The sequence below is a fragment of the Colobus angolensis genome, unplaced genomic scaffold (genome assembly GCF_000951035.1).
Source record: "Colobus angolensis palliatus isolate OR3802 unplaced genomic scaffold, Cang.pa_1.0 Scaffold74, whole genome shotgun sequence".
In the NCBI taxonomy this organism is placed as follows: Eukaryota; Metazoa; Chordata; class Mammalia; order Primates; family Cercopithecidae; genus Colobus; species Colobus angolensis.
The window spans coordinates 9,479,439-9,495,501 of record NW_012121154.1 but is presented as its reverse complement, the minus strand read 5'-3'; the positions used below and the strand labels follow the sequence as shown (position 1 = coordinate 9,495,501).

The window sequence follows — 16,063 nt, the reverse complement described above, 5'->3', positions numbered from 1 at the left end:
ATATCTTGACGTCGTGATCCGTCTGCCTCGGCCTCCCAGAGTGCTGGGATCACAGGCATGAGCCACTGCGCTCAGCCTTGTTCTTTTATTTTAAAATACTTTAATCTCTGGTTTAAGCCAACAGCCTCTTCAAGAAACTACTAAACAAATATGTTTTGCTTTTGTTTTGTTTTTCATTTTTGTTTTGTTTTTAATTATCATTAATCAAAGAGGTAGCCAGTTTTTAAACTCAAATTTAATTGTTCATTTTAATAGATTCTTATGAGAGCACTTGCTTATTTTGTCCATTAACATCATGTGATCTATATGATAGAAGGGAGAATAACAAATGAAGAATATAGTGAATCATACCTCTAGCAGGGTAGGCGGACAGAACCATCCAAGCATAATTATTTTCTTGGTGTGTTTGAAACAATTTTTTGAAGCAAAGTATATCAATATATAGGGATATATTCAATATTATGTATTTCAAGTGCTTAAGTACAAAGCTGTGAATGAAAGTGTGTTTGTCAGGGGAACAATGTTATTATTAACATACACTTGAAGATACTTTTTGAAAATAATTGCAATCTACATAATTTTTTGTCTCCAGTGTACACTGCCATGGGGGACGCTATCTAGTCTAAAATTACAGAGTCGAAAAGATAGTGATGATGGTCCCATCATGTGGGTTCGTCCAGGAGAACAAATGATCCCTGTGGCTGATATGCCAAAGTCACCTTTCAAAAGGAAAAGGTATGTTGTATACATATTTTTATTGGAGGAGATGAGTGTTTGTATGTTGGGGTGTGTATGTTCAAAATTGGAGGAAGGAGGAAGGCAAAGTTTAGATCATAATTGGTATATAAATTTAAAAATAGTGATACATGCTAATATAATTTGTTATAAAACCTAAAATGTAAATAGAGCATGAGAAATGTAGGCAAATGACAAGAAATCGTAATGATGAATGGAAAAAATGTATAAAATATAAACTATTTTAGAATAAATTTAATAATATTCAGAACCTGTGCTAAGAAGACTAAAACATTTTGTAGAGGATATAAAATAAGATCAGAACAAATGGAAAGCCTTACTGTGTTCTGGATTGGATAAAAATAATAGTTCTTTAAATTTTTTTGCATTTCAATTGGACTGATACTTCCATTCCTGGATAAAATGATTTTAAAATTCATAAGGAAGTAAATTTTTCAGTGAAAGAGAAGATAAGTGAGGGGGAGCTTATGATACAGGATATTAAAAGTTACTATAAAGTTCAAATAGATCATTGGAATAAGAGTCCAGAAATAGATCTAAGTATATTGGGAACTTAATATATGAGATAGGTGGGAAGAGGAAGATGTATTTAATAATGCTGGCATATTTGGCTCTCATAAAAACAAAGGCAGAGCCCCTACCTTATACAGGAAGTAAATTAGAGAATTAAACATCACAGATAAAACAGTTAAAATATTAGAATAAAATTGTTTAAGCCTGGAGGAGACCTTCCTAAGCAAGACCAAACAATGCAGTGACAGTAGTATTTGGGAGGGAAGTGACATCAACAATGAAGTTCAAAATTATAATAGACTGGACTAAAACATTTGGAACTCATGACAGATCAAAGTTAATGTCCAAAGAGCATTCTCAAGTGTAAACAACCCAGTAGAAAAATAGACCTCAGGCAGTTAAGTTTATTTTAAAAGAACTATGAGATATTTTTATTCATTATATTGGCAAAAATTATTAATATAGCAATAATATTATAGGCTGGTAGGTATGTGAAGAAACAAGTTTTTATATATTGTTGACTGGAGGATGAGCTGCTGTAATTTTGTGAAAGTAATCCAGCAATAGATCATAAAATTTAACATAAAACTGTTTGATCTAGCACTCCTACTTTTGGCAATCTATCCCAAGAAATAAAAACACGAAAGGTAAATAAATTTGTGGTAAGAAAAACGTTTTAAAAGGGTCCGAATGACTGTCAACAGGGGAATGGTTGAATAGATTTCATACATTCTTATTAAAGAGTATAGTGAGGCCAGGTGCAGTGGCTCACGCCTGTAATCCCAGCACTTTGAGAGGCTGAGGTAGGGGGATAGGGGTTTTACCATGTTGGCCAGGATGGTCTTGATTTCTTGACCTCTTGCCTGAGATCAAGAGTTCGAGATCAGCCTGGCCAACATGAGGAAACCCCGTCTCTACTAAAAATACAAAAATTAGCTCAGCGTGGTGGCACATGCCTATAATCCCAGCTACTCCAGGAGAATTGCTTGAGCCTGGGAGATAAAGGTTGCAGTGAGCCCAGATCGCGTCACTGCACTCCAGCCTGGCCGATAGAGCAAGACTGTGTTTCAGAAAAAGAGAATATAGTGAAATAAGCCAGGTGCAGTGGCTCTTTTATGTAATCCTGGCACTTTGGGAGGCCAAGGTGGGAGGATAACTTGAATCCCAAGAGTTCAGGACCAGCCTGAGCAACATAGTGAGATGCTGCCTCTACAAAATAAAAAAATAAAAAAAATTTAGCCAGTGTGGTGGCACATGTCTGTAGCCCTAGCTACTCGGAAGGCTGAGTCAAGGACTCGTTGAGCCCAGGAGTTTGAGGCTGCAGTAAGCTATGAGTACATCACTACACTCCAGTCTGGGTGACAGAACCAGACCCTGTCTCTTAAAAAAAAAAAAGGCAAAATAGTTAAAGTTTTAAAAAATGTCTTGATCTGGATGGATATTCATGACTCTTGAAAACAGCCAAATGTAGTGTAATGTATCTAGTATGATTTTGTCTTTATCCAAAGAAATAACAAAATTCTCCTATGTGTGATTTTGTATTTATGTGAGCACGGAGAAAAGTGTGGAGAAAATGTACATTTGCACATTAGGGTAACATCAACTGGAATGGATGGAGATGATGCTAGGAGAGATCATAGCCTTTTGTTTTTTTTGTTTTTGAGACTGAGCCTTGCTCTGTCACCAGGCTGGAGTACAGTGGCACAGTCTAGCCTCACTGCAACCTCCACGTCCCGGGTTCAAGAGATTCTCCTGCCTCGGCCTCTCGAGTAGCTGGGACTACAGGCACGTGCCACCACACCCAGCTAATTCTTGTATTTTTAGTAGAGATGGGGTTTCACCATGTTGGCCAGGATGGTCTTGATCTCTTGACCTCATGATCCTCCCGCCTCAGCCTCCCAAAGTGCACAGGTATGAGCCACCACGCCCGTCCTGATTATAACTTTTTCTTTATATACCTAAAGGTGGTTTTACTGGTTACAGTGATTACTAAGTTAAAAAGAAAATGGGGAAAAAGTCATTGAGTAAACTCTGGGTTGCTTGATGGCAGGGACTTTATTGGGTTTGTTACTAATGTGTGTCTAACACCTAAACATAGTGTCTGGTGCTTAATATTTATTGGATGAATAAAATTGTACAGGTTAATTTATAAGTTAGTAGTAAATGGTAAAATTGATGTGTTCCTCAGTGATTCTTTTTTTTTTTTTCTTTTTTGAGGCGGAGTCTAGCTCTGTCACCCAGGCTGGAGTGCAGTGGTATAATCTCAGCTCACTGCAACCTCTGCCTCCACGGTTCAAGTGATTCTCCTGCCTCAGCCTCCTGAGTAGCTGGGATTATAGGCGTGCACCACCATACCCTACTCATTTTTGTATTTTTAATAGAGACAGGATTTTGCTGTTTTGGCCAGGCTGGTCTCAAACTCCTAACCTCAGGTGATCCATCCGCCTCGGCCTACCAAAGTGCTGGGATTACAAGCGTGAGCTACTGTGCCCGGCCTCCTCAGTGATTCTTAATTTTTTTTTTTTGGAATGTATGGATCATTTTGAGAATCTGAAAGTCTTTTCTCAGAACAATACAGATAAATACAAACTTTTAGATGTAATTTAAAGGGGTTCACCACTACCTTGAGGAACTTCCGTTCACCTCAGGGTATACAAGCCATGGTATATGCGATAATAGTTTTAACAAAAACAGTGTCAGGCATTGTGCCAAGTGCTATATAGTCTTATTTCATTAGAATGTGGTATTTATGCAACTAAATTTGTGGGTTTGAGAACCTGTTAGGTTTCCAGAGGAAGCAACACCATCTGGCATTCTGACACATGTAGAACATTAATCACAAAGAGCCAAAAAAAAAAACATTATTATGTGTATGTGTAATACGACTGTAATGCAGGGGTGCATACAGAGTAGTTAAATAATAGAGATTAAGGGTGGGAAAGTAGAGAACCAATAAGGAAGAGTGATCCCTGGGAAGACAGACAAGGATGAGAGGAGACAATTATGGGGGTAATACAGAGTTGCATCTGGAAGAAACAAAAACCATAGAGGAAGATACATAAAATGATGAATCTCAGCCAGAGAAATTCTTCTTACCCTTCCTTGCTTACAGCAAAACTGGAGAGGTTTCAGCAATGAGTGAGGCTAAGTAGGCAGCAACTTCTGTATGCATATGCATTCTAGAAGGAAAGTGGTAGAGGACAGGGCCAATGGGAAATGGCTGTCTTCCAAGACAGAGCTAAGGTTTTCCTTTCTACCTCCAGTAAACCATGCATGTTTTGTGGAAGCACTTATTGCTGGGTGTTTTATTGCTGAATCTATTTCTTTGATCCTTCCCTCACTAGACAGACTATAAACTCCCACGAGAGTAGGGTCCTCTTCTGTCTTATTTGCTATTGTCTCATTCACTGGCCCCAGTTCCTAGATAGTACCTAGCACATAGTATGTGTCTTATTAATATTGAATTAATGCATTTTTAAAAGTTACCTGTTTGTTTCAGATATCTATCTATCTATCTTGTGTTACCCAAGAGATATGAGTGGGGGCATGGTACCAAAGCCCCAGGTAAAGATTCTGTGTATAGGGAAACTTAGGTAAACAACACCATTTGTAATTTAATTTTTTATCCGTGTATTTCCTTACAACTGTTACTTTTGTGAAGGTATATTAGAAAAATGAGGGTATTGTATGTGTGTTTTTGTTTGTTCTTGTTTTCATTTTAAAGATAGAATTTTATTTGAGAGCAGATTTAATATCTTTTTGTCTGAATTATGTGATTATTGAATGTTTGATGGCAATTAAGTATCACTATATAAATGTAATTTTCTTTTTTAAAAAAACAGAACTACCAATGAAATAAAAAATCTTCAGTACCTACCTCGAACAAGTGAGCCCCGTGAGATGCTCTTTGAAGACAGGACAAGAGCTCATGCAGATCATATAGGACAAGGTTTTGAACGACAGACTACAGCTGCTGTTGGAGTGCTGAAGGCTGTGCACTGTGGAGAGTGGTATGTAAAACTACTGCTATTTTAATCAAGTAATTTCTTGGCTTCTACAATTTTTCTTGGAAAATCTTAGTAACTCCTCCTTACTATGAGAAAAAAGTTGCATTTTTTACCTGTATTTGGATATCTTAATTGTATAATTGTACTAAAGATTTTAAATTGCTAGAATCTGGCTGGGCAGGGTGGCTCACACCTGTAATCCCAGCACTTTGGGAGGCTGAGGTGGGTGGATCACGAAGTCAGGAGATCAAGACCAGCCTGGCCAATATGGTGAAACCCTGTCTCTACTAAAAATACAAAAATTAGCCAGGCATGGTGGCGCACGCCTGTAGTCCCAGCTACTCGGGAGGCTGAGGCAGGAGAAACGCTTGAACCCAGGAGGCTGAGGGTGCAGTGATCTGAGATCGCGCCACTGCACTCCAGCCTGAGTGACAGAGCAAGACTCTGTCTCAAACAAAAACAAAAACAAATAAATTGCCAGAATCTAGGTTTAAACATTTGGGTTAACTGAAATAATTAATTTCATGTTCTAAGTGACGTAGATGTGAAAAAAATTAAGGTAAAAGGAAAACGAAGACTTACCTGGTGCATACTGTATGCCTGTTTACAAATGTCATTTAATTTAATTTTTCTCAACTACGTTTTACTCCGTATTTATCACATAAGGAAACTGAGGCTTAGGGCTGTCAAATAATTTTTTTTTTACAGTCATATAGTTAGTAAATGGTACAGCAGAGACTGATTTCAATCTGATTCCATACTCTTCTGTTTTCTCTTCCTCCTGCTTTTCTGTACCCTTTCTGAGGTTTGGTTTCTCTTTATTATGTATTTACTTTTCCATATTCTTTTTTTTCCAGCTTTGCTTACAAGTTTCACTTTGAATATTTTGAAAGATTAAAAAATGGATTATTCTTTTTAATATACTTGAGATGTCATCTCATACATTAAATTACTTTCCATTTATTAAATTGATAAAACATATAAAGCAAAGTTACTGTAATTTTGCGGCTGGGTGTGATGGCTCACTCCTGTAATTCCAGCACTTTGGGAGGCCAAGGCAGGTGGATCACCTAAGGTCAGGAGTTCGAGACCAGCCTGGACAACATGGTGAACCCTCATCTCTATTAAAAATACGAAAATTAGGCCGGGCGCGGTGGCTCAAGCCTGTAATCCCAGCACTTTGGGAGGCCGAGGTGGGCGGATCACAAGGTCAGGAGATCAAGACCACGGTGAAACCCCGTCTCTACTAAAAATACAAAAAATAAGCCGGGCGCGGTGGCGGGCGCCTGTAGTCCCAGCTACTCAGGAGGCTGAGCCAGGAGAATGGCGTGAACCCGGGAGGCGGAGCTTGCAGTGAGCCGAGATCGTGCCACTGCACTCCAGCCTGGGCGACAGAGCAAGACTCCGTCTCAAAAAAAAAAAAAAAAAAAAACAACGAAAATTAGCTGGGGCCAGCCATAGTGGTTCACACCTGTAATCCCAGCACTTTGGGAGGCTGAGGTGGGGAGATCACGAGGTCAGGAGTTCAAGACCAGCCTGACCAACATGGTGAAACCCCATCTCTGCTAAAAATACACATACACACACACACAAATTAGGCGGGCATGGTGGCACGTGCCTGTAATCCCAGCTTCTGAGGAGGCTGAGGCAGAAGAATTGCTTGAACCCAGGAGGCAGAGGGTGCAGTGATCCGAGATGGTGCCACTGCATTTCAGCCTGGGTGACAAGAGCAAAACTCCGTCCCGCCACCAAAAAAAAATAATTTTGCTTGCTTAGATTTTTGTTTTCCAAAATCGAGTATTGTTTGGGTATGAAATGTGAGTTGGAATTTTGCTTATTAGAACCATTAAAATTTTTTTTTCCCCTCCCAAGAGACAGGGCCTCACTCTGTTGCCCAGGCTATAGTTCAGTGGTGCTGTCATGGCTCACAGCAGCCTTGACCTCTCAGGCTGAAGCAGGCCTCCTCCTGTCTCAGCCTCCTGAGTAGCTAGGACTACAGCCACATACCACCACATCTATAAATTAAGAACAATTAAGTCAACTTTGTTGATAGTGAATGTGGTTCACGTCTTTTATAGTCTCACTTATTTTTGTCTACTTGTTAATTTGCAACTTTAATACTGGATTTGTCTGTTTTTCCTGTCAGTTTTTCTAGTTTTTGCTCTATTTTTTCTTTTGTGACAGTTTTATCAAGCCATGATCACATACCATACAATTCACCCATTTAAAGTGTACATACAGTTGAATAGTTTTTAGTATATTCACAGAGTTGTGCAACCACCACCAAAATGATAGAACATATGGTAGAACATTTTCATCACCTCACAAAGGAACCACACCCTTTAGCCATCACCTCCCCAATTCTCCATCCTCCATCCTCCATCCTCTCAGCCCTAGGCAAGCACTAATTTACTTTCTGTCTGTAGGTATATGTCTGTTCTTAACATATAAATAGAATCACATAACGTGGTCTTTTGTGATTAGCTTCTTTCACTTAGCATAGTGTTTTGAAGGTTGTTCCATATAGTTTGAAGCTGTGTTCTTAGGCAAGTACACATTTAGAATTGTTATTCTTGATAAATTGACCTATTTTTTCGTTATAAACTGCCCTTTTTATCCTTGGTAATATTCCTTGTCCTGAAACTTTGTTAATACAGCCAATTCAGCCTTCTTACGATTTGTATTTACATGCTGTATCTTTTCCCACTCTTTCTCTTTTAACTTACCTTATGTCTATATTATTGTTACATGTAGATAGATACATAGTTGAGTCTTACTTTTTTTAACCCAGTGACAATCTCTGTCTTTTAATTGGAGTATTTAGATTATTTATATTTAATAGAAATATTAGTAAATTTGGTTTTAAATTTACCTTCTTGCTTTTTCCAATTTGCTTCTTTATTTTTTTTTTTTTGAGACGGAGTCTCGTGCCCAGGCTGGAGTGCAGTGGCCGGATCTCAGCTCATTGCAAGCTCCGCCTCCTGGGTTTAGGCCATTCTCCTGCCTCAGCCTCCCAAGTAGCTGGGACTACAGGCGCCCGCCAAATCGCCCGGCTAGTTTTTTGTAGTTTTTAGTAGAGACGGGGTTTCACTGTGTTAGCCAGGATGGTCTCCATCTCCTGACCTCGTGATCCGCCCGTCTCGGCCTCCCAAAGTGCTGGGATTACAGGCTTGAGCCACCGCGCCCGGCCCCTCAATTTGCTTCTTTATTCCTTTTTTACCCCTTTTCTTGTCATTTTTAAGCATTCCATTTTACCTCCATGATTTGGTTAGTAGCTTATAGCACTGTGGTTTTTTGTTTTTTTTTTTTCTAAATTTCATTGTTGTCAACTTACCACAATCTACCTTCAAATAATATTAGACTTCTTTATGTCATGTGTAAGAATCTTTCAATAGTATACTTCCAGTTATTCCCTCCCCCTCACATTTCTGGCCTTTGTGCTAATTGTCTTGTATTTTACTTTCATATGCTATAAACCCCACAATGTATGTTATTACTTTTGCTTTAAAGAATCATTTCTAAAGATATTTCTTTAAATGAGAATAAAACCTCTTCCATATTTATCGTTAGGTGTGCTATACATTCCTTTTCATAGATCTACATTTTCATTTAAGTATTATTTTCCTTCAGCCTGAAGAAATTCCTTTAGCAGTCTTTGTTATGCTGGTTTTCCGGTGACAGATTCTCTCAGCTTTTGTTTATTTGAACATGTTTTTATTTCACATTTTTAGAGGATATTTTTGGTGGGTATAGAATTCTAGATTGACTTTTTCTTTTAGTACTTTAAAAGTAGTCCATTCTCTTCAGGCTTGCATTGTTTTTGATAAGAAGTCTATGATCATTCTTATCCTTCTTTCTCTGTATATAACGTATTACATGATTCTCAGATTTTCTTTTTTATCACTGGTTTTTAGAAATTTAGTTATGATTTGCCTTCATATGATTTTTTTTAATGTTGTTTGGAATTTTATTCCAAAATCCATTTTTTAGCATCTCTGTAAAAATGTATTTATATATTCCTAATTAATTGAAGAATTTCAGAATTTTTTAGAATTATATTTAAAGGCACGAGTAACCTCAGCAAACACCAAGTTTATTATATTGGTACTTTTCTAATGAAATCTCTTAATTTATAAAGTTACTTAAGCGTTTTATGCATCAGTTTAGTTATATGTATCTTCTATGGAAAGAAAATACTCCCCTTTCCTCATATTTACTTCGAATTTTTATGTAGTATTTTCAACTTTAGCACTTATATGTATGAAGCATTAATCTTATTCTTCAAATAGAACACTTAATTTTCTTGGTTTATATAATTTACCAATTCAGATCATTTCAATTTTCCAAACTCTTGTGACAAATATTTATACAAAATGAAGTCAGTTTTTAATCTCTGTCTAGGTTGACAGTCATGGTGTTGGCCCTTTCTTTAAATATGTGAAATGGCTTTCCAATTAACAGTTGATTTGTAAGACAGTACTATGGTATTGACCATAAACCATTTTTGCTTTGAGTTTAATAAGAACTCAAGAGAGAGAAACATTTATGGCAGATTCTTGTTATCTCATTTTCTTTTTTAGGCCTGATCAAGCCCGTATAACCAAAGATGTAATTTGTTTTCATGCTGAAGATTTCTTAGAAGTAGTTCAACGAATGCAGTTAGATTTACATGAACCTCCACTGTCCCAGGTATTTTTAATACACTTACTGTCTTACACTTACTGGTTTAGTTTTTATTATGAAGAGTCTTATTTGTATTGTTTTATTATTTTTTAGTGTGTCCAATGGGTTGATGATGCAAAACTGAATCAACTGAGGAGGGAAGGCATTCGCTATGCCAGGATTCAGCTATATGATAATGACATTTATTTTATTCCAAGGAATGTTGTTCATCAGTTCAAGACAGTTTCAGCTGTATGCAGTTTAGCATGGCACATTCGGCTCAAATTATATCACTCAGAGGAGGACACTTCTCAGAATACAGCTACTCATGAAACAGGCACATCATCAGATTCCACATCATCTGTTCTTGGACCTGACACTGACAACATGATTTGTGCTGTAAGCAAAGCCTCCCTGGATTCTGTTTTTTCAGATAAACTTCATTCTAAATATGAATTACAGCAGATTAAACATGAACCTATTGCATCTGTAAGAATCAAGGAAGAACCTGTGAATGTTAATATTCCTGAAAAGACTAGAGCACTGAATAATATGGATGGCAAGAATGTTAAAGCAAAATTGGATCATGTTCAATTTACAGAATTTAAGATTGATGTGGATTCTAAATTTGAAAATAGCAACAGAGATTTAAAGGAAGAATTGTGCCCTGGAAATCTAAGTCTTGTTGATATAAGGCAACACAGTTCAGCACATTCAAATCAAGATAAAAAAGACGATGACATTTTGTGCTAAATTTGCATATAGCATCTAAAATCCTTTTTTAAAAAAATGTAATGATGTAATAAAGATTCATGAATTCTGAAAGCAAGCCAAGGACTTGCTCCTGTATCTGTTACAAAACATTGTTTATGTAGCTTTGTAACATTCCTCAGTGCCTGTCCATAACTGTGAAGTATTAAGCACTTAGGGCCAGATGCACTGTAAACATTGCAGGTTTAAACATAAAGGAGTCTTTAAAAAAAAAATCATTTACGTTGGAATTTTAGGTTTTAGAATAGAGCTGACATTAACATATATATAAATATATATATATTTTGTAATATGAGCCAGAATTCTTTTTCAACAATTTAAAGCTTTTCCATAGAGCTTATTTATATCCTTTTTTTTCATTTTAAATGTGTCAGCACTGTAGTGTAAATAGCTTTTAAAATATCTTTTTAGTGTGATTTATACTGAAATGTGAGCCACTTAATAAAGGTTCATATTAATAAATATGTTTTCTGTGGAGTCTGCAAAGACAAACTGACAATTCATTTAAGTCATTTGTTTGATATGATTCTCTGCTGGTATATCCATTTAGTGTGGTATTGGAGTGCAAATGTACATAAGTCAAATCTAGTACATATTTAAATTCCCCACGCTGTGCTGGCTTTTTTTTTTTTTTTGGTATGGAGTCTCATTCTGTCACCAGGCTGGAGTGCAGTAGCGCGATCTTGGCTCACTGCAACCTCTGCCTCTCAGGTTCAAGTGATTCTCCTGCCTCAGCCTCCCGAGTAGCTGGGACTACAGGCACGTGCCACCACACCCAGCTAATTTTTTAATTTTGAATACAGATGGGGTTTCATCATGTTGGCCAGGATCATCTTGATCTCTTGACCTTGTGATCTGCCTGCCTTGGCCTCCCAGAGTGCTGGGATTGCAGGCATGAGCCACAGCGCCTACCCTGTGCAGGCATTTTTAACAACCAAGACTCAGTTAAGAAAGTGTGCATCTGTGTGTGTGAATGTATATATGTATATCATATTTGCAGAATTTTCTTAAATTGCTGAATTAAGATGAATATGTAAAATTCCTTAGCCCTTCTCTCCGGAATACATTGAAAAATTTTTATATTAAGCGGTGTATATAAGCGGTATATATAAGAAAGCGGTGTAGGTAATAGAAACAGTTTTAGAAAGTTGGGAGAAACAAGGTATGTTAATGATAACAAAGCCTTCTAACTAATGAAGTTACATGGCCAGATTACATAGCCTACCATAGATTTTATTTGTTATGTATGGAATGATAAGAAGTATAGAGAATTTTCTTACTAATAAGTACCTTTACTAAGTAATAGCTGAGTATAAAATCTTTAGTTACAGAAAGCTTAATTGTGAGCAATTAAAATCCTTTTACATTTTTCTTGCAGAATGGGAGAAGAAAAATACGGCAAATACAAAACTGTAAAATAAGGGCAATGACAATGACTCAACTGCCATGTACAGAGATGTAACTAACAAAATAGTTTGTGGTACTTCATCTCTCTCAGGATCCCCTCCTTACCCTAGCAAGGCAAACAACTTGGAATACTTCCTTTTCAAAAGAAGTTCTAGACATTAAATTGAGGTAGGAGACAGATTGCCAGTGCCTAACTAAAGATGAGTAAAACAGACTCTTTAATGATAGACTCACTATTTGACACTGCTTCCACTATTGTAATTAAAAGTCAGACAGAAGTCTGATGTATGTGTTGCTGTAAGAAACTTTGCTCATTGCAGATCTATTTTGTTTGTTTTTGGTATTATTCTGGGCGCATACTTTGGTTGATGACTTTCAGTTGGGGTTCTTTGTGCTGCCTTTTGGGTTACTGTTGGTATTTCCATCTATAGTACCCATCAAAACTGCTCATATTTCTGGTTAGGGTGAAGCCATTTAGGAAGAAGCATTTTACCAGAACAAATAAAAGTTAATTGCAGCAATGATGTCAGTTCTGGCCCCTAGATTAATAAAAGGACAGGCAAATATCATAGGAAATGTTCATGGTTTGTAGGAAATCAGTGTTTGCAACATAGGAAGTTTCATGGGATAGGGAAGGTATAAATCAAGATAGTAAGGGTTTTGTTTTATATGTCATTGTCTTACCGTGCTCCCCACCTATTTAATCTGTTTTAAGCTAAATTTATGGATTTGCACCTACCTTTTTGAGTGACAAAAGTTCTTAACAAACCAGTATTGAGAAATAAGGGATGTGATTAAAATGGTTTTCTGTTTCTCTTTAAAGTTGAAGAACGATATATTTAACAAGAGATGTGTTTTATTTCCAGTTTTTCAGTAGCATATGTGTAGATGCATTGAGGTCATACTGTGAGAAAATGTCTTTAGGGTATCCCTCCAAAATATGAGCCTTAAACTTTTTAACTTAAAGGAAGGCATATCTAATAACAACCATAGTGGTTGCTTTTAGGTATAGTTTCCTATATAACCTATAGTGAGACTTATCTATAATATGAAAATTAAATTGTTTTAAAATGCATACATCGGCCGGGCACGGTGGCTCACGCCTGTAATCCCAGCACTTTGGGAGGTCGAGGCGGGCGGATCACAAGGTCAGGAGTTTGAGACCAGTCTGGCCAACATGGTGAAACCCCGTCTGTACTAAAAATACAAAAAAAATTAGCTGGGCCTGGTGGCATGTGCCTGTAATCCCAGCTACTCGGGAGGCTGAGGCAGGGGAATTGCTTGAACCAGGGAGGTGGAGGTTGCAGTGTGCCATGATCGTGGGCTTTGGGAAAAACAAGTTTTTTTCCCAAATACTTATGGCAGATAAGAGCATTTTTGTAAATAATAAATTAGCACCGTTTGGATAAATTTGCATTCAGTTATTTTTTGGACTGACCTCCAGCCTGGGCAACAGAATGAGACTCCATCTCAAAAAAAATAAAAAATAAATAAAAAAAAATTAAAAAAGCATACATCTCTGAAGGTAAAGTATAAATCAGTGGGCTCAAGATTTGCAGGTATAGCCTTGTTATTGCCTTCAATAATGCTTACGTTCCTTGTCTTACGGGTTATAATTTTCAAATCCTCTTCAGATACAATCTGAGAACTTGTTGACTACCTTTGTTACATTTAAAAATTTTCTATTTTAATATTGCATTATATTAATGGTTTTATAGTTAGTACATTCCAGTTCTTTATCTGAAGAATATTGCTTTTATTTCCAGTTTTTTGGACCAGAACAATAAACTACATAAGACATAGTTTCTATATGGTCATATACTATATAGAATAAAGAATTGTTACGTAAATTATGAAATGGGTATACAGACCTTTACATAAAAACTAAGGTACCTCAGTGGAATCTGCTATAGTGCTTTCCCCTCTCCACTCCTCCATTTTGTTGATAACCTTTTAGCTATCTAAATAATACATATTCCATACTCAGGTTAGCTGGTTAGCTAGCAAAAGAATTAACATTTGTGATATTTACTTGCAAACTTTACTGAAGCCATATTCATTATCTTCTTTGTCACCAAGGCTGTTGACCTTAAATAAACATTAAGTTGATCTTGCACAACACTGTATATGTGTGTGTGCATGTGCCTGTTTCTGTGTACATTTGTGGGAAATAATTATGTTTGTTTCCACATGTATTCATTTTTAATCCATTCTGTAACTTTTCTGGGGGGGTGGTCATTGAGGGTAGGGAAGGTTTTATATTTTAAGTTGTCGTTAAGGTATTTCATTAGTGTTCCTGAGTGTAAAACAGTTTTTTCCCAAATACTTATGGCAGATAAGAGCATTTTTGTAAATAATAAATTAGCACCGTTTGGATAAATTTGCATTCAGTTATTTTTTGGACAGGTTCATTGTCATGTAAAGCAAATATCTCAAAATTTATTTTACATTTAGCAAAGGTGCAAGATTGTTTTTGGAGTTTGAGAAATATTTTCCTTGTCTTCCATCTTTCAATAAATATTAAAATTGATAACCACAATCTTTTTACTTTTGTAATTATTTTCATAAAATTGACATTTTAATCTTGTCAACTTTAAAAGTTCTTTTCTGTCTTCAATAGAAACCATAAAATCTTGAATTGACTCCAATTTGAAAATCTTTTTTTACTCTTAAAGCTAACTCTCAAAAGTTGACTTACGCCAACAGAGACAGATATTGAGGATTATCTTAAAAAGGTCACTAAACTAGGTATGGGTGCTAGGAATGGTACAATAAATACCTCTCTTGTCCCACTAGACGTAACAATTGGGAAGACAAAAGTGCCATTCTTTTCAAAATACTTTTAGGCTGCTAAAACATGATGGGTTTTAGGTGTGGTAGAATAGATCTTACTCTTTCTCTTACTTGATGTAACTACATTTATATGTAAACACAATTTTACTGGTTTTAGACTGCATTGCCTGTTTTATGAAAGAGTTATGTTTGAGGTTTGGCACTGACAGCACATGATATGGCACTTCAGATATGATAATTAAGGAGACTACTCAGGAAAGCTTGTAAGTCCTTTTGTCTTCTATCCTGGCTTTGCTTTTCTTTCTGTAACCCAGTACATACTACAGATGGAAATCATTGCTTTTTAGAACGTCAAGCACACACAGCCTAAAAACAAAGCTGTCTTTTCCTTGTAGCTTTATGGGTGTTGTATAGCAGTCATATCTCTGCTGAGAGCAGGGAAGGGAGGGGAAAACATCCTGCATTTCAGGTTATCTTCCCTTCCAGCTCTTCTTGGACTTCAGACCCAATCAGGGAGTATGAATGAGCTGAGAACAAAATATGGGCTGGGTGAGTAGAATTTATGTTAACTAGAAATTAAAATTTGTAACTTGTATGTTTAATTACTGTGAACTGCCTACCAAGAACCGCACTGTGAACTTATGAGAACTCTGCATCATTCTGTACATTTTGAAATTTAGAACTTACTCATCTATGTTGTTAGAATGTTAAATCTACACTTTTCTGTAAAGTTCACTGCTGTTGTGCTACTTAAGACTACTAAGTGTACAGAGTCAGAGGCAAATCTGTATTATAGTCGCACAGCCTGGCCAACATGGCAAAACCCCGTCTCTACTAAAAATATAAAACTTAGCCGGGCATGGTGACACACACCTGTAATCCCAGCTACTCAGGAGGCTGAAGCAGGAGAATCACTTGAACCCGGGAGGTGGAGGTTGCAGAGAGCCGAGATTGTGCCATTGCACTCCAGCATGGGTGACAGAGCAAGACTCAGTCTCAAAACAAACATCAAACAATATTATAGTCACAAATGTTGTATAATAGAGAGTTGAGAAACTTCTTTGGACAGACAGTTTGATCCCCCTGCCCCGCCAACCCAAAGTTTTTTCTTGAAATTTTGTCAACTAAGCCAGATTTTTACCTGTCTCTACCTC

General features: G+C 36.8%; 1 protein-coding gene across 1 annotated transcript in view; it reads left to right on the top strand.

Annotated features, from left to right (window-relative positions):
* Positions 1-11,201, top strand: part of RSBN1L (round spermatid basic protein 1-like) — a 107,356-nt gene extending 96,155 nt beyond the window's left edge. The window contains exons 5-8 of the mRNA XM_011927712.1: positions 593-735; positions 5,112-5,279; positions 9,857-9,965; positions 10,053-11,201. Coding sequence (XP_011783102.1) covers positions 593-735; positions 5,112-5,279; positions 9,857-9,965; positions 10,053-10,691 — 1,059 coding nt within the window. The 3' untranslated portion in view covers positions 10,692-11,201. The remainder of the gene's footprint in view (positions 1-592; positions 736-5,111; positions 5,280-9,856; positions 9,966-10,052) is intronic.
* Positions 11,202-16,063: the final 4,862 nt, after the last annotated feature.